Source organism: Apteryx mantelli, chromosome 32 (genome assembly GCF_036417845.1).
Source record: "Apteryx mantelli isolate bAptMan1 chromosome 32, bAptMan1.hap1, whole genome shotgun sequence".
NCBI classification, from domain to species: domain Eukaryota; kingdom Metazoa; phylum Chordata; class Aves; order Apterygiformes; family Apterygidae; genus Apteryx; species Apteryx mantelli.
In genome coordinates this window covers 1,109,612-1,128,188 of record NC_090009.1, presented here as the reverse complement: position 1 = coordinate 1,128,188, position 18,577 = coordinate 1,109,612, and the positions used below count along the sequence as shown (strand labels likewise).

The 18,577-nt window shown below is 51.2% G+C and overlaps 1 protein-coding gene across 1 annotated transcript; it reads left to right on the top strand.

The window, feature by feature from the left end:
- Positions 1–13,489: 13,489 nt before the first annotated feature.
- On the top strand, positions 13,490–17,357 carry LOC136994734 (butyrophilin subfamily 1 member A1-like; the record flags this gene model as incomplete). The annotated part of the gene is made up of 5 exons (XM_067313836.1): positions 13,490–13,708; positions 14,955–15,071; positions 15,625–15,972; positions 16,700–16,981; positions 17,290–17,357. Coding segments are annotated over exons 2-5 (798 nt in total), but the record flags the coding sequence as incomplete, so codon positions are not given.
- Between the last annotated feature and the right edge of the window lie 1,220 nt (positions 17,358–18,577).

The following is an 18,577-nucleotide window of genomic DNA, read 5'->3' as shown; positions in this document are numbered from 1 at the left end:
CTTTTTTTATACCTGGCTGGGACTCTGGGCAAATGTCATCCATGCTGATTCATGCATAGTTGCATATTCATACAGCCGCTTCTCACTGGCCTTTTTTTTGCTTTATTATTTGTTTCCCGCCTCTTCCTGATATGCTAATTAGGAGGGGCGGTGCGAGATAATATTAAAATGGGGTGTAATGAGCTGAAGGGTATCATTGGTCAGAGTTAAGTTCTGTGATCATGGTCTTTTGCTCCTTGCGAAACAGGGAGGTGGACTGCAATGTCTTCACATCGCTTCCTCCTTCGCCTCGTTTGTCTCGCCACCATCTTCATGTAGACAGCTTGACCCGACCACACTCATTACTCAATCCCCAACTTCTCTAATTTCATTAATTTGTGGACTCATAATAATTTTGAGACAGTCTTTAGTATCCAAGTCTCCTTTTTTATACGGCTGGGACTCTGGGCAAATACTGCTTTCGCTGACTTCTGCGAGTTTCATAACAACAGGGCTGTTTGTCTGTTCGGAAGGACCCTGCTAGCAAGGCAAGACCACAACACCTCCGTATCGCTTCCTCCCTCCCTGCGGGTCCATGCAGACTCCTTAGCTGGCAGACCTTTTCAGTCCTGTTAGCCCTTCACTTGCTCGACATTCTTGGTACCATCAATCTTACTCTAGTTCTGCAAAATTTCGGCTAAGGGCGTCCCTTTTTCTATGCCAAACTTATTTCTCATATTGAGTTCCTGAAAAGTGCGTCTTATGCTGATCAGGCAGCGCACTTCCTTATAATACACCTTTTTTTCCCCCCCCCAGCAACACCAGAATTTAGATTTTCATTACCCCCTGCAGCCGGCATGATCACACTCTCTCTCTCTCTCTCTCTCTGGGAACCACACTCACCACCCAAGTCTTTGACTGCCAGGACTGCTGTCCCTTCGCAGTGGGCAGCTCTGTCTGCCGACAGGTGCCCCCTTCTGTTCCCAGGTCACACGCACTCACACTAGTCACAGTACCGGTATCCACACTCACACTAGTCATGGGGACTCTAAGTTAGTCTTGCGGTGCACCTTAGGCTGATCAGGCTGCGCACTCCCCCTTCCGGCCGGAGTGAGATGGGACTCGAACCCTCTCAAACCCCAGAGTGAGATGGGACTCGAACCTTCTCTAACCCTGGGGGTGGGACTCCAACCCACTCTCCCTGAAATGTAGTACCTGGTATGCCTTACGCTGATCAGCCTGCGTGCCCCTTACAGTGCACTTTGTTACCAAACCAGAAGTTAGAATTTAGGCGGGAATTTAAGACTCACCCTCTCGGGGCTTCCCGTTGGCAGAGATCCCAGGTGAACTCACCCAATGGTGCCAGATGATCGTTTGGAGATGAGAGGCCCCGACGGTGGTTGCCTAGGGTCCCATCTGGGTTGCCAAACTGTTATGGAAAATGAGGCTTGCTGGCCACCATAACAGGCTCCGCCCCTAGGTTCCTGCTGAGGCAGAATTTTGAAGTCAGATTGGAGAGAAATAAAATTTAATGACACACATGTGGTAATTACAGCTCGAGCTGGGTGCCTCCACAGAGGGACCCCGCACAAGGACAGCCCTGCGCAATTATACCCTTACAATCCAAGTTCACCACCCCTCAAGTGATAGTTCAGACCAATAGTCATAGTTAGATCTGGGGTCTTCTCCTTCTCTATTGGGTTCCTTCATTGTCTCTAGCCAGGCTGCTGCTTTTCTTATTTGCAAGTGTGCAGCTTCTGTTCTCGGTTGGAACTTCTTCATCTTCCCGGCTTGAAGCAGCTCCGGGACCCTCTTTCACTTACCTAGGTAATATCTAGGAGAAAGTTCACAGCTTGCAGCCTAAGGCTTCAGCAAATTTAGCTACTAACGCTAAGCAAGTTATGCTAAGCGATTAGTTCTAGACCGCTTCAGTCCGATATTCTTTATCAGTCCTCCCTTTGTTTTTATTAAGCATCCCTGCTAATATGTTAAGCAGAATTCTCAAAGCCTTTCAAGGTGTACTATCACTCTCCATAATCTTATGTGCAATATGATTGTAAGCAATAGGCATAGCATGGTTAAACTTAATACAACTACTACTGGGTGCAACATGTGGTTATAGATCCCTGTTGCGGTTGGTAACCATCCCAGAAGTGTCTCCCGCCAATGATATTCTCCATCCTCCTTCCAAGATGTGGTGGACCTCTTCTGTATCACGATGAACGGTGATCAGAGTTTTTTTGTCCATTGTTTCAGATACGTTTTAACAGTTCACACAGGTTGTCATGTAGTAGTAGTTCCTTCACTAATGTAAGATTCATTGCGATGGGGGTGGGCAATAAATCTTGACTTGAGGTATAATTACATTGTAATAATTGATAAGACACAACAGGAGCTGAATAATTAAAGTCACAGCCCATAATTTTAGTAAAATTACAAACACAAATATTTGAGTGATTACTTGTGTCTACAGTAATGTTATCTACGAATATGAGATCACAGAGGGTTCTCATACAGACACATCCTTTTCCAATATATACAAGTACAGTTTCAGGGGTTTCATCAGGATGTATTTCAAAATGACAAATATTTTGTTCAGTATCAAGACAAATATCTTGAGTTTTGATGGTATTACTCTCGTAAACAAATCCTTGTTGTTCCCATACAACACGTGTTAACATCAACACTTTACCATACGTTTCTGTTGTGTTGGGCCCACGCTCTATGTTCTATCGGATAGAGTATCGTTAACTCCTAAGTGTACAATATGTTCACTTTGATTCCGTCTATCTCCTCTGGCCCTTCCTTGCCCCCTTCCTCTAGTTTCTTTCAACCCAGCTCTTAACACAGCTGCTAACACACTCACTTCCTCTTTCTTTCGTCGTCTCTTTTCTTTCACCTTCTCGTCTCGATCGTTATATACAAATGTGGCTAAATGTACTATTTCATCCATAGACTTCCCTGGCCAGTCAGGAACATGTTTAGAAAAATACTTTTTAATGTCCGAGGCCGTTTGATCTACAAATGTGGAAACTAGTAGAGGCCTGTTAGCCTCGGCTTCTGGGTCTATCCCCCCTCCAAACATTCGGATTTGTTTAAATAGTCTAGAAAGGAAAGCTGAGGGCTGTTCCTCAGGTTGTTGATGACACTCCCTTATTTTAGACCAAGTCGCACTCTTTTGTCCTGCCAAACGTACAGCTTCTTCTAAGCCTTGTCTGGCTAATTGCAACTGCCGGTAATCTGCCTCTACATTATAATCCCCCCCAGGGTCCACAGCCGGCCAGGCTGTTCGAGCAGCCACAACATTTCCCTGTTCTGCCCAACGATGGTTTGCATCCAGAATTGAGTGAGTGAACAAGGCTTCAAGGAGCATTTGCACTTCCCCCCAGGTAGGATCATATGCCCACAGCATTCCTCGTACAATTTGTAACACTTTCTCGCGATCTTCCCTAAGCCTGGGAGTTTGTGCCCGAGGTGCCCAGTCCGGACATGGCAGGGGCGCTCCTGGCACAGGAACAACCTGCAAAGGGGCTTGAAAGGCAGCAGTGGAAGGCAAGGAGGGGTATAGAGAAGTTGAAGCAGAGCATGACGCATAGGGTGGAGCAGTTTTCACAAGTGTTTTAGCAGCTGCACTACTTTCAGCATTCTGAGAAAAACTCTTTCTTTCTTTTCTAGGTGCCTCTTCATCTAGCAAATGCCCAACTGTCCCATACATACCAATAATCTATTTGTCTGGGGAACTGATCCTCCAAATAGTGATGCAGGAAAGTTAACTCCTGATGATCAAAGGTTCCCTGCAGCGGCCATCGTTCTGCTGGGTTACCAGCCTTTGTCAGGAACAGCCAATCCTCCTGACATAGTTGGATCAACCTTTTTTTTCTTAGGTTCTTGGTACCATCAATCTGACTCTAGTTTTGCAAAATTTCAGCTAAGGGCGTCCCCTTTTCTATGCCAAACTTATTTCCCATATTGAGTTCCTGAAATGTGCCTCTTCTGCTGATCAGGCAGCGCACTTCCTTATAATATACCCTCTCCCCCCTCCCTTTTTTTTTTTTCCTAAGCAACACCAGAATTTAAATTTTCATTACCCCCTGCAGCTGGTGTGATCTCTCTCTCCCTCTCTCTCTCACTCTCTCTCTCCCAGTGCCTCCTGTTGCAAAGATGCCAGGTTGAACTCACCTGATGGCGCCAGATGATCGTTTGGAGATGAGAGGCCCCAATACTGGTCGCCTAGGGTCCCATCTGGGTGGCCAAACTGTTATGGAAAATGAGGCTCGCCGGCCACCATAACAGGCTCTGACCCTAGGTTCCCGCTGAGGCAGAAGTTTGAAGTCAGATGGGAGAGAAATAAAATTTAATGACACACGTGCGGTAATTACAGCTCGAGCTGGGGGCCTCCGCAGAGGGACCCCGTTGGGACAAATCCCTGGGTAATGATACCCTTCCAGCCTAGTGTCCACCCCATAGTTCTGAACCAGTCATAATAGTAGAGGTTGGGGTCTTCCAGCTCCCAGCTGCTCCTTTCCGTAGTTTCCAGGTGGGTTCTTCACTTCTTATGGCACTTCTGCATAGGGGTCTGTGGGGGGATGCTCCCAGCTTCCCCCCCTCCTCCATACACATCTGGTGCTGGTTACAAGTAGCCTGATTTCCTGTGCTTTACACTCCAAAATGGAGGATGTCGAGACTTTGAGATAAGGCCTGCTTGGGCGCCTGGACCTTGAGAAACAAAAGCCTCCTCTCACCGCCGGGGCAGTGTTAATGGCAGTGGTCAGGTGTCGAGCGAGTGAAGGGTTAACAGGACTGAAAAAGTCTGCTAACTAAGGAGTCTGCATGGACCCGCAGGGAGGGAGGAAGTGATACGGAGGCATTCTGGTCTTGCCTCGCTAGCAGAGTCCTTCCGAGCAGACAAACAGCCCTGTTGTTATGAAACTCGCAGAAGTCAGCGAAAACAGTATTTGCCCAGAGTCCCAGCCATATAAAAAAGGAGACTTGGATACTAAAGACCGTCTCAAAAGTATTATTATGAGCCCACACGTTCAGGACTGTCTCCTGCTCATCAGGACCTTGGGAGACAACACCTCCTTTCAGGGCTGGGGCCCCACTGCGGCCTGGAATTGCCTCCTTCTTACCCCAGCTATGAGATCTCTCCTTGGGACCCCACTGCGAGAGTCAAGCAGTCGTTGGCAGTTGTTCAAACTCCTTTCTTCAGTGCTGAAGAGCGTTCGAGGCAGCTAGCCTGCCGTTGGTGGGGTTCGGCCACCCCCCGCCCCATGGCCGTGGGTGCTGTTAAGGAAAATTAAGCTCACCGGCCACCATAACAGGCTCTGACCCTAGGTTCTAACAGAAGTTTGAAGTCAGATCAGAAAAAAATAGTTTTTTAATGACATGTATGCAGTAATTACAGCTCGAGCTGGGTGCCTCCGCAGAGAGACCCCGCACAAGGACAGCCCTGCGCAATTATACCCTTACAATCGAAGTTCCCCACCCCTCATGCGAGAGTTCGGACCAATGGTCATATTTAGATCTGGGGTCTTCCCCTTCTCCATTGGGTTCCTTCACTGTCTCTAGGCAGGCTGCTGCTTTTCTTATTTGCAAGGGTGCAGCTTCTGCTCTCAGTTGCAACTTCTTCATCTCTCCAGCTTGAACCAGCTCCGGGGCCCTCTTTCACTTACCTAGGTAATATCCAGGAGAAAGTTCACAGCTTGCAGCCTAAGGCTTCAGCAAATTTAGCTACTAACGCTAAGCAAGTTATGCTAAGCGATTAGTTCTAGACCGCTTCAGTCCGATATTCTCTAACATGCCAGAACAGCACCAGGCCGCTTCTCCTTTTGAGGAGTTAGTATCCACACACTGGCTAAAGATTGTGTCGAGGGTGTAGCTGAACTTGAGGCACTCCGGCACTGTGGATCAGTATTCCTTGCGGTATCAGTGCTCCCTGTGAGACATTCGCTGGCATGGATATGGATACCTGGAAAGATAAATCTGGAGAAGAGGTCAATGAGAGTGGGGCTATTTGAACAGGTATCAAAGGTGTAAACAGCCATACACACTGTGAAGGGCGGGCAAGGCTTAAGTGTAAGCTTATAACTCTTTGTTCAGTAATCATATGTTGCTCAGATGTATAGAATTCTACCTCCCCGGAGGCAAGTATGCGGGGCACGATCCCCCTTCCATTACGGATATCCGAGCAGGGGTTGCTAGAGTCAGTTTGGCTTCTACTCGCTCATAGGGAGTAAGCATTCCAACACACCTGTTGTTAAGCATAAACAGCGCTTGTGGGAGCATGCTCACCCACCCCCTTGACGTTTGCGTGGTGCTAAGTGTTGGATTTGTTCTTTTAGCAGGCCATTCATTCTCTCTATTAATCCACTAGCTGGAGGGTGGTACGGTACATGCAAGAGCCAGGTGATCCCCAAGTCCTTTGCCCATTCTTGTACTACATGGCCTGCAAAGTGGGTACCTTGGTCACTCCGTATTTCTTTTGGTATACCGTAAATACACATGAGTTGCTCTAAGCCCCGTACAGGAGAGGATTGATTTGCATGGGAGGTAGGATATGCATGCATAAGGCCTGGGTAAGTGTCTGCAGCAGTCAATATATACTTTTGTCCCTGTGAGGGGAGTAATGGGCCTACATAATCTACTTGCCGGGTTGCAAAGGGTTGTTCGCCCCTCTTGATGCGACCATATGTGCTGGTGAAAGGCACTTTTGTTGGCTTCATACAAACGGGACAGTTAGCATGGGCTGTCTTATACCAGCGTAGCACTAACATGGGATGGCCTGGTGATAGATCCCAAGCCTGAGCTGTGATGGGGCCATGATGCCCTGATTGTTCATGTGCTTGCCAAGCTTGCTTTAACTCTGAGGGAGTTGCCATCTGGTCAACTGCTGTATTATGCTGAGTTTCGAGGGTCTCCTGCTTCTGATGGGCATCAATGTTGCACAGACACAGCTTTAGCTTGCACAATGTCCCAAAGCCTTTCCCACAAGGGGCTCCCCCAGAGTTCCTTATCATGTATCTTCCACTGTGCGGTGGCCCATGTTGGTAACCAGGTGGGCCCTGACGGTATCATGCGTCACCCATGCCTGAATGGGGAGGGGGGTGTGTACAGTCACCGGGTCACCTCCTGTAACTCGTTCACTATCCTGCAAAGCCCACACCACAGCCAAAAGCTGTTTCTCCAGAGGTGTATAGTTTGCTGTGGCCCCTTGCAGGGAACGGGACCAGAAACCTACAGGTTCCCGCCTTGCGTGGGTACATTGCTGCCACAGCCCCCAAGACACCGTATCCCCCATGACCGTTACCTCCAGCTCAAAAGGTTGTCCCTCAGATGGAGTGAATAGTTCACAATGTTGGACCACTGCCTCCTTGCACAGGTCAAAGGCTTGCTGCTGTTCTTTAGTGCATCGCCACTGGCTACATTTTTCGGTCAAACACTGTAGCGGCCGCATTCAATATGCTAAGTGGGGTATAAAGGTCCGCCAGAACCCCAAAAGGCCCCAAAAAGCTTGTAGTTGTCTCACAGCAGTGGGAACAGGGTGCTGTTGAATAGTATTGTGCACTTTCTCAGGGATAGCTTTCGTCTGCCACCTTCAGGCTATCCCTAAGGATTGCATGCTGATGTCCGGCCCCTGGACCTTCTTAGGGTTTACAGCACACCCCCGCTCCTGTAGGGTCCGTACCAGCAATGATAACTGCTCACCTACTCGTTCTTCAGACGGTCCCATTATCAAAATATCATCGATATGATGATGGATGGTACACTCTGGAAGGGTAGGAGGGAGATCAGCTGAGATCATCTGGTGGCAAATGGGGGGGGCTAAGTTTATAGCCCTGAGGAAGGACTTGAAATGTATATTGCTTATTATTCCATGTAAACACGAACTGATCTTGCGATTGCGGGGAGATAGCGACGGAGAAGAATGCATTCGCCAAATCAATGACAGCTTTCCATTCCTGCAGATGTTTCCCTATGCCTTCCGGCAGAGTTACCATGTCAGGTACCACAGCTGCTAATGGTGGGGCAATTTTATTTAGCTCCCTGTAATTCACAGTCATACGCCATGAGCCATCAGGCTTCCGAACAGGCCAAATAGGACTATCGAAAGCCGACAGGGCAGGGCGTATTATTTGAGTATGAAACAAAGCATCTATAGGTTCCTAAATCTCCTTTCCCCACCAGGAATTCTATATTGCTTCACTTGCACCACAGTGCGGGGAACCGGTAAATCCACTGGGTCCCATTTGGGATACCCTCTAATCAAAGTAATGGATTGCAACTGCAGTAATGCAGGACTTTTTCCAGAGGAGACCAATCCTTGCAGGCTCTGAATATCTCTGCCCAGTAGCACGTCGATCCCCAAGATGTACTCATGAATCAGTGCTAATAAAACTGTGGCCGAAAATGGGGGGGGGGGTGCCAATTGCTAACGTGACTCCAGCCTGTATCGCTGGGGTGGCCGATCCTCCTAACCCACGTATATGGGTAGTGGCCTTCCCCGGAGATACCGTGCTATGTAGTACAGGAGCTTCTGCTCCAGTATCTACTAAGGCGAGCACAGCTATTTCTCCTCCAGAGCACCAACGAATTTGCAGGGGTGCAAAAGGACATCGGTCCCCCCGACGGTAAGCCGCAACCAATGCTCGTATTGTGGGGGTCCTGTCTCCCCCTCGTTGTCTCTTGGCTGGCAGTTTCCACACTGTGGCTGGAGCAGGGGGGGCGGCAGCTTGTGTTTGATATTGCTGATCAGCATGTAACCACCGCCACCACTTGAATAAGTCAGCAGTAGAAAGACCATTTATCTCCTCACGTAATACCCCTGCCTGCAGCAGATCAGACCACATCTGCCACCTCGTTACCTTTTCACTCAATTTAGTAGTTCCCTGACAATTTTCTCGCTCTGGAATTCCGAACTGCTCTCACTTGCTTAGTATCTGGTTCACCAACAAGTGCCAAAGCCCTTGTGTTGTTTACCAAAGCCCCCACTGTCCCAGTTGCAGGCGTTACTTTGCTAAGCAGTAATGGCTTTAAGGCACTTGAAGCCCCCCTTAATAACTGGGTTTTCATCCGACCCGTATTTTCCACACCATCCGGTCCTTCTCCATCTGCTAATCCAATTGCTACCCCCAGCTGCCGCCACACGTTGATCCCTTCCTCAAAAGCACGTCATGCTCCCACTGCAGCGGCTAAGTCACTGGTGGATGGAGAAGCACCTACCACAGCAGCGCACAACCATTGATATAATGTTGGAGCTACAATAACATTTCCTGCCCCATCCCGCGCAGAAGTTAATTGGGTGAGATAATACTGTACTTGAGCACCGGTTGATAAGGGGCCCATTAAATTCAGCTCCTCTCTTACGACACTAAGCGATCCGGCACCTGCATCCCATGCTCTCACTAACCAGGCTAACAAAGACTCCCCATGGGGGCTGCTGCTGGAAAGCAGTTAAAAATTCATGCAATTCCTTCAGGGTATACGTCCTAGATTGCTCCACTGTATTCCCGTCTACTCGCCTCTCCCCCTTCAATTGTACAAGAGGTCGGACCTGGGGAGTAGCCGGTTCTCCTTCCAATCCAAATTCAATCTCCAAGTCAGAGGAAGTACTCCAAATATTACCATCCCACTCCTCTGGGTCCCAGGGGGGTCTAGTTATTAGTGCTCTCACCTGGGCAACTGTAGCTGGGGCTTTACCATAGCGCGCACGGCGTTCGTTAGCCACTCGTAAAGCTCATCGCTCTACCCTATGGGTTAATTCCCAACTCTTTGCAGTTTGGCCCTTGATCAACTCCTGTGCTACTGCCTTTGCATCCTGCCAATCTCCATTCTCCTTCTCCAGATCTTTTACTCATTGCTGCAAAGACGATAGATCATTAACTAAGGTTTGAACACCCGTCAACAGCACCCACCCTAATTGTCCGGCTAGCTTCCGAGCTGCTTCCAAAGCAGCACGGAAGGGCATAGCCTGTAAAGAGGATTCAATCACCTTCGAAGGAACATTATCCCCCTGTGCCAACTCTTGCCAGTCCTCAGGGACTGCCAGGGCAGCAAGCAATGCAGCTACCGGCCCCCACCGCTCAGCCTGGGACAATCCTGGCAGCCACGGGTGAGCAGTCCCTCCGTGGCTCTCGCCCTCCCCCTTCACTCTCCTCGGCCACGGCATCGTCCTATGTGTTTCCTGCCATCTATGCCAGTTGTAAGGGTCCGGTGGGGGCAACACCTGCACTCCCAGCAGGGACACATACACAAACACAAGGCACACTAAGGTCGATACTGAGCATTTATTACCTCTGCATCTGAGCCACGGTTCCCCAGCCATTTCCCGGTCAAGGCAGTGAAGGAGCAGGAGAGTCCCTGGCACCGCTGAGCGTCGGTCCATGGTGAGGAACACCGGGGGGGGCACTATACGTGGGTTTTGTGTACTATACACATGCGCAGGAAGCACATTGAGCTCATCGCTAATCTCAAGTCAAAGCCCAGGTACAGCGCCACGCTGCGCAGGCCCAGCTACGTGGCTATGGGTCAGCATGCCCTGTTGATGCTCCTTTTTCCATGGAACGGTGTGGCCAGCTCCCATCACCTGTCTCCTCGACATTCTTCCACACTTTCCCATACAGTAGTTGTGTAAAGTTTAACCTTCTTATGCCTATTATTTACAATCATATTGTACATAAAATTATGGAGAATGTTAGTATGCCTCGAAAGACTTTGGGAACTCTGTTTCATATATTAGCAGGAATGCTTAATAAAAACAAAGGGAGGACTGTTAAACAACATTGGACTGAAGCTGCCTAGAGTTGATCACTCGGCATATCTTGCTTAGCATTAGTAGCTTTATTTGCAAAAGCCTTGATCAATGATCAAATATTCATTACATGAGCTGTCTGCCCATGAGAAGTTAATGGGCAGACAGGGACAGGCTGGAGTGAGCCCAGTGGTGGCCACCAAGTTGGTGCAGCCGGAGGTCCGGATGGACAGGTAGAGGCTGAGGGTGGTGGCTTTGTCCAGCGTGGAGAGGAGACAGCAAAGGGGGATTGAATCGCTCTCTGCCACTGCCTAATGGGGTTGTAGAGCACCTGGAGACAGGCTTTTGGAGGTACCCAGCAACAGGGTGAAAGGCAATGGGCAGAATTTGCAAGATGGGAAATTCTGATTAAATATAAGGGAGGAACCTCCCCCCTTCATCCTGAGGATGGTCAAATATGGGGACAGAGGCATGGGAGATCTCCGTCTTCGGAGATATTTAGATCTTGGTAGGACACAGAACTGAGTAACCTGATCGAGGCTTCAAGGCAGAAGACTTGTCCTAGTCAAATAGATTTTTTTTCCTCCTGGCGTTGGTGGGTAGGAAGCAGTTTACATCTCGATTTCGTGTTACTTTGGGATGCTTGGAAAAGTATCAGCTGTTTCTTTGTGGTAGATACCCTGCATCTACCATCCAACCGAGCCTGGATACTCTGTGTTCCTCTGTTTCCAATAATACCAGTGAACCCAGCAGGAGTGGGAAAGTAAATACGTGGAAACCAGCATTTACAAAATAAGCTTTTACAGGAATAAAAGTCATCCTAGTGAGGTCCAGATTTCCAGCACAAGCTGACCTTCAAAGAAGACTTCCCTTCAGAAGCACTCTCTGCTCTTTCATTATTTCGCTGCATTTGATTGTAGAGGCTTTTTTCCCGGAAGGAAGTTTAGAAAGTGCCTTGCTGATTTGCCTGTGGTGAGACATGGACCATGCAAGATTTGGGAAGGGTGAAAAGGGGATGGAGAAGTGCTGGCAAAAAAGCTTAGTCACAGTTTACAATGACTGAGGTTGTGTTCCATTTTTTCTCCTTTGCTTCTTGAAGTGTCATACATAACTGATTCTGTGTGTAGTTGGAACAAGCCCAAACTGCAGGTCAAGTCTTGAGGATGCAGTGCATTTCTTCTTGCAAGTTCAAATTCTGCTGGGACACCACTTGATTGTCTCTCAGGGCCAAAACCTCCTGGCTGTGACACTGGGACTCCCTGTGCCTGCGAGAGGGAGCCCTGGACTGTCTGCAGGGATCTCCTGGAGACACACGTGGACCTCCCAAAGCTGGGCAGGAATGCAGGAGCGTGTGTCCATGCTGGGACTCTGCCTCCTGGTCTTCCCACGGACCTTCCCCCTCAACCACTCTGCTTGTGACCACAGCACCCAAGTGGTGGGAATTTTCCTCAACTCTGAGGCAGGTGAGGTCTCGTTTTACAGCCTCACTGACAGGTCCCACCTCTTCACTTTCACCAGCAGCTTCTCGGAGCCGCTGCGCCCCTATTTCAACCTTGCCATCAATAAAGGGGGACAGAAGGCAACTCTCCTGACCATCTGCCCCGTCCCAGGTCAGCCCTGAGGTCCTGTCAAGGACAGCGATGGGCACAGCTTGGATGGTCTCCTCTGTGCTGGGCAAAATTTGTTTCTCCTCCTCCTGAGGAATTCCCTGGATTTCAGCTTCTGCCCCTTGGGAGAGGGGTAGCCTTGCACTGCATGCCACCGGGAAGAGGAAGAGTCTGGCTCTTTCTCCACTCCATCCTTGCATTCACCGCTCCAGTCTAGTCTGTCTGTGGTTTGTGTGCTGGGCAGCCCACAGCTGGACACAGCCTGTACTCCAGATGTGGCATCGACCAGCACTGCACAGAGAGAAGAAGTGACTCCATCCCCTCCAACTGCCTCTCAAGGGCCTAAAAGGGACCTGGCAGCAGTGGGATTCAAACCCACACCTCCAAAGAGACTAGAGCCTTCATCCTAATCCAGCGCCTTAGACCACTCAGCCACACTACCCTGGTGGGGGAGGCTTTCCTCGCTACGGAATACAGAGCCAAGGAAAGTTGGGGGATTGTGCCAAACTTACTCTTCGGATCTTTTAAGGGGATTGTGGGAAAGTGCAGAACTGAGGAGGGGATGTTTAGGGGAAGGACCAAAGGTGGGGAAAGGGAGGGATCAACATGCACTGCGCAGGAGCAAATGTGGTGGAAACGTGGGGGAAACGGGATAAACGAGGCCTGGGAGGCTTGAGCTGCTCGCCCTGCCTTGGGCCAGGTGTGCACTGTGCTGGTGACGGCCCTGCTGCGGGAGCTGCCGGCAGAACGGACGCTGCGTTGACTGGGGTGCCGCTGTCCCACGCTCTGCCACCGCAGCCGCGCTGGTGCAACAGGCCCCAAGCTGCTGCTGCTGCTGCTGCTGCTGTTGCTGCTGTTGCTGCTGCTGCTGTTGCTGCTGTTGCTGCTGCTGCTGCTGCCGCTGCCGCTCTTCCCTGCCCGGCCATCGCCGCCCGCTTGGAATTGCCGCTGCCGGCGGCTCAGCGCGGCCGCATCCTGCGCGGCCGCGGCGGGGGAGGCCCCGGGCAGTGCCGTGCCGCGCCGTGCCGCTTTCGCTTTCGCTTTCGGGCTCGTTCCCGCTCGGGCGCAACCCTGGCGGCCGGGATTCGCCTGGCGAGCGGTGACGACAGAGGCGCACCGCGCCGCCATTGGCTGCGTCTTTCCGCCTTCGCGCTGCTCTCGGCGCCCCGCAGCCTTTCAGCGGCGGCGCGGGGGCTGGTGGCGGTTCCAGAGCCGAAGAACACCCTGCTCCTCCTCATCCCTGCGGTGCTGGCTGCTGTCCTCACTGCCATCGTGGTGGCTGCCGGCTTCGTGGTCCGGAAGAAGAGCTCAAGCAAGGGGCTGTCCAGCCGTCGGTGGGCGCTGTGCTGGCGGCGGGTGCGGAGCGGGGAGGAAGGTGAGACGCGGGGTCTGTGGGGTGCCGGGTACTGGGCAAGGGAGGCGTGGGGAGCCCTGGGGTGGGAGCAGGGCTGTTCTGGAGGACACGTGAGCCGTGCTGGGAAGTGCGGCTTAGCCCCGGGCCGATTGCTGCCGGGGAGCGGCTTTTGCTGATGCCTGCCTCGTCTTTGCAGGGAGAGCAGAGAAGGGCTACAAACCCACGGTGGGTGAGTGAGTGGAGGCAGGCCCGTGGCCTGCCTACCACTGAGCAGCACCAGCACGATCCAGTCTCCTCTTGTTCCTAGCAGCAGTGCTGGAGTTTCCCAGTCCAGACGGCTGCGTAGAAAAGCTCCTTTCTCTCTTTAGAAGCAAAGAGCAGTGGTTTGGGTGGTGCAGTTTTGGAAAGGCTGCTCCTGCCCTGCTGGACCCCACTCCTGGCTTTGAGTGCCCCCATCCTTTGCTCTTGCCCGTGGCCTGGGTGGTGGGGCTGGGCACTGGCTCAGTTCTGTGGCATCCCCCTGCCCCCGGGGGAGGCTGGTGAGGGAGCATGGGGCAGTGTGTGGGGCTGCAGAGCTCGCCTGCAGCCGGGGATCTTGCCAGGTAGCTGGGTGCAGTTCCGTGTTGACCTTGAACAACTGTTTCCTCCTTGGTCAGGAGTTGCAATGGCCCTGCCCATGCTGCCATTTTTGCTGGGTGGGGTGTGTGGGGTGGGCATTGTGCTGGGGTCTGGACAAGGAAGGGAGGCTTTGAATGTGGAAGGAAGTGTGAGAGTAAGGGAGCAAGCGGAGCATGTGGAGGAGGCAGGGCCAGCGAGAGCCTGGGCTGTGGGGAGGGGTGAGCTGGGTGGTGGCCCGGAGGGCATGGTGGGCTCTGCGAGGCCCTGGGCAGCCCGGACACCTTCCTCTCCCCAGGCAGCTCCCGGGCTGCTGTCCCCTGCAACACCATCTGTGTGAGACTGTCGCAGGGAGGCTCCCGGTCCACGACTGCAGCTCTGGGCTCTGCTACTTTCCTCCGCAGGCAGAAATGCAAGCCATGACCTTGCCCCCTTCCCTCCATCCAAGCCTCATCTTGCTCCCTGCTCAGCCTAACTCGCCCGCTTGGCTGCCTGCTCCCACTTTGTGAAGTGAGGAGTTTGTGTTGGCTGCGTGTTCGTGGTTGGGATTCAGTGGGATTTCTGGAGTCTGTGTGCTGGAGAAGTGCTGTCCCTTGGCCCCAGCTGCCCCTCCATTCCCCTCATTTTTCCTTTTCTCCTCCGTCTTCTCCAGGTAGAGCCTCAGGGGAGATGCAGTTTCTCTTGGGCTCTGGCTATTCCAGCCTCGCCAACCATCTGTGGGGTGTCCTGTGTTATCTTGTGACTCTCCATGTTCTCCATCTGGGATCAGGTAGGAATGCCGTGACCCATGGCAGATGCTGCAGGGCTGAAATGGGCATTGCCCAGCTGTGTCTGCCAGATGTGTGTCCCTGTGCCCAGGCACCTGTGTCAGTTGGGAGAGGGGAGGAGGTGTCAGGGAGGAGATGTGAGCCTGGAGCACAGCCCCGGTTGCGGTTCCATTTTCCCTCTTGTTCTTCTGTGGAGGCTGTGCATTGGCTGGGCTAGATTTTCAGTCCTGTTCTTTAAGACCTTCTTGAACTGTATGTTTATGGAGAGTTCCTGCTCTGTGAACATGATCAGCAGGAGGAGGAGAGCCCTTTACAGGCTGATTCCAACTCCAGAGAGATCAGGAGGATCTTTCCAGGAAACCTCCTTCTCCTTCATGTCTTCCCACTCCCTCCCCGCGTTTCTCTAGTGTCTTTGCTTTTCCCTTCTGATGCTACAATGCCCTCACCCAACCACTCGCACAAAACTCATCCCCCTTTCATGCAGATCATTCAAGTCACATCTGCAAAAGCTCAGTGTCTGTCTGCTTTTCCTCTGTGTCCTTCTCCATTTCACAGCCCAGCTGAAGGTGGTGGGACCAGGCCAGCCTCTCACTGCCACTGTGGGGCAGGACATTGTGCTGCCCTGTCAGCTCTCCCCCAGCTTGAATGCGCAGAGCATGGCTGTCAGGTGGATCCGGCACCACAACTCCAAAACAGTGCATCATTACCGGGATGGAGAGGACCAGTTTGCAGAACAGATGAGAGAATATCAAGGGAGGACAGAGTTGTCTCATGATGGCCTCAAAAGGGGAAGCCTGGACTTGCAAATTGCCAGTGTCAGACCCTCCGATGATGGAACGTACGTCTGCACTGTTGAAGGTGCTGCTGGTTATGCAGAAGCTACAGTGGAACTGCAAGTGGCAGGTGTGTTGGTGGCTCAGCTGCCATTTCCACCTTAGCTGCCTTTCCATGATGGTAGTTTTGGACAAGGCCACTAAGTACAGCTTACTCAAAGGGGTAGGAAAATGCTCCCCAGGGAATGGGGGAATTGCCCATGCATCGAGGGAGTTGGTGCTCTATGGCTGGAAGAGAAGAGTCTTTGAAACAGGAGGAGGCCAAGAGGGCTCTTCCCTTCAGCATCTGAACCCATGCCCAGGAGGGAGCACACATCTTGCATGAGCAGGGTCATTGGTGGCCTGGGTGTGGGTTGTGTGGTTAGAATGGCTGGAGTTGGGAGGAGAGCTCTTTCTAGGTCCAGCTAGCTGGGATCTTTGTTTTGGGTTTGCTTTTTGTGCAATAGGAGACCTGACTCATGGCCAGGAAATGTCTGGGGTTAACTAAACAAGTGTGGGTGCTCGGACAGGGCCTTGGGATGCTGACAGCTCATGAGCCCGGTCTTCCTCTGCTGTGGAGGATGACAGGAGATTTAGGGCTGTTGGCACTTTGTGCAGGGACCTGAAGGTGCTGATGCAACGGCGGGTGGTTCTTGTGTGCCTAGCGCCACGGGTGTGTGAACGCCTGGTCCTGCAGCCCCTTCCGGACTTGGCTGGACAGGGATGTGGATGCTATCTACACAGAGCATAGTAAAGTACTTCCCCTTTGAACCAGATGCTCTCGGTCCTCAAGCCAGGATACCACCTTTTCATCCCAGCCATAGGCTCTTCCCCACTCGTCTCGCTGGAGGGTTACCAGGGCGGAGGGATCCAGGTGGTGTGTCGATCGTCTGGCTGGTTCCCAGAGCCTGAGGTGCTGTGGAAGGATCCTCAGGGGCAGCATCTCCTCTCGGTCTCTCAGAGACATTCCCACAACGAGCGGGGCCTGTTTGAAATAGAACACAGCCTGAGTGTGACAGGGGAGGCAGACGGGAACTTGTCGTGTGTGGTGAGGAACAGCCGCCTTGGCCAAGAGAAGGAGTCGTCTCTGCACATTTCAGGTGAGTTCCCTGCAGTGGCACTCAGGGAGCGGGGGGAGAACGTCCCCTTCGGAGCTGTGTGGAGGGGAGATGAATGCCAGCGGTGGTGCTGAGTGGTGAGAGAGAGAGAGAGAGGAGCTCAATGGAGAGGGACCCCATGGGAACAGCTGGAGCCCTCCTCTGCCCTGGAGCACAGCTGCACCCAGCTGCACTTTTCTGGATTTGGGTTTTCTTTCTTCTTTTCTTCTTTTGTTTTTAGTCATTTGGGAAACATGGGGTTTTCCTCAGGCCTTGAAGTGTAAAATGAGCCTTTCCTTTTGCTTTCTTAGCTCCCTTTTTCCATGATGCCCATCCCTGGAAGGTGGCTCTGGCAGTGATGCTGGTGGCTCTGTTAGTGTTGATGCTTGGTTTAATTCTCTTCAGTGTTCGTCTGTTTAAGAAGAGAGGTAAAATCCTAACGGGAGAAGGGAGGAACCATCTAGTTGGAAAGGGATGTTGTTTAGAGGGGTGAAGAGCGGAGGGGTGAGGCTGTGACGGAGCTGGAGGCCCTGACCCACCTCTGCTAAGGTGCAAAGGGAGCTCCACCTGGGCATCACGGCTGTGTTTGCAGCATGCCTTCAGTGTGCTGAGAACCCGACTTGGGCTCCCGGCAGAAGGCAGGGGGACATTTGTCTTGATACTGAACAAAATATTTGTCATTTTGAAATACATCCTGATGAAACCCCGGAAACCGTACTTGTATATATTGGAAAAGGATGTGTCTGTATGAGAACCCTCTGTGATCTCATATTCGTAGATAACATTACTGTAGACACAAGTAATCACTCAAATATTTGTGTTTGTAATTTTACTAAAATTATGGGCTGTGACTTTAATTATTCAGCTCCTGTTGTGTCTTATCAATTATTACAATCTAAATATACCTTAAATCAAGATTTATTGCCTACCCCCATCGCAATGAATCTTACATTAGTGAAGGAACTACTACAACGTGATGACCTGTGTCAACTGTTAAAACACATCTGAAACAATGGAGAAAAAATTCTAATCACCGTTCATCATGATACAGAAGAGGTCCACCACATCTTGGAAAGAGTGAAGGAGGATGGAGAATATCATTGGTGGGAGACTCTTCTGGGATGGTCACCAACCGCAACAGGGATCTATAATCACGTGTTGCACCCAGTAGTAGTTGTGTTAAGTTTAACTGTGCTCTGCCTATTACTTACAATCATATTGCACATAAGATTATGGAGAGTGATAGTATGCCTCGAAAGGCTTCAAGAACTCTGCTTAACATATTAGCAGGGATGCTTAATAAAAACAGAGGGAGGACTTTTAGAGAATATCGGACTGAAGCTATCTAGAGTTGATCACTTGACATAACTTGCTTAGCGTTAGTAGCTGAATTTGCTAAAGCCTTAGGCTGCAAGCTGTGAACTCTCTCCTATATATTCCCTAGGTAAGTGAAAGAGGGCACCAGAGCTGGTTCAAGCTGGGAAGATGAAGAAGTTACAACTGAGAGCAGAAGCTGCAACCTTGCAAATAGGATAAGCAGCAGCCTGGCTAGAGACAGTGAAGGAACCCAATGGAGAAGGGGAAGACCCCAGATCTAAA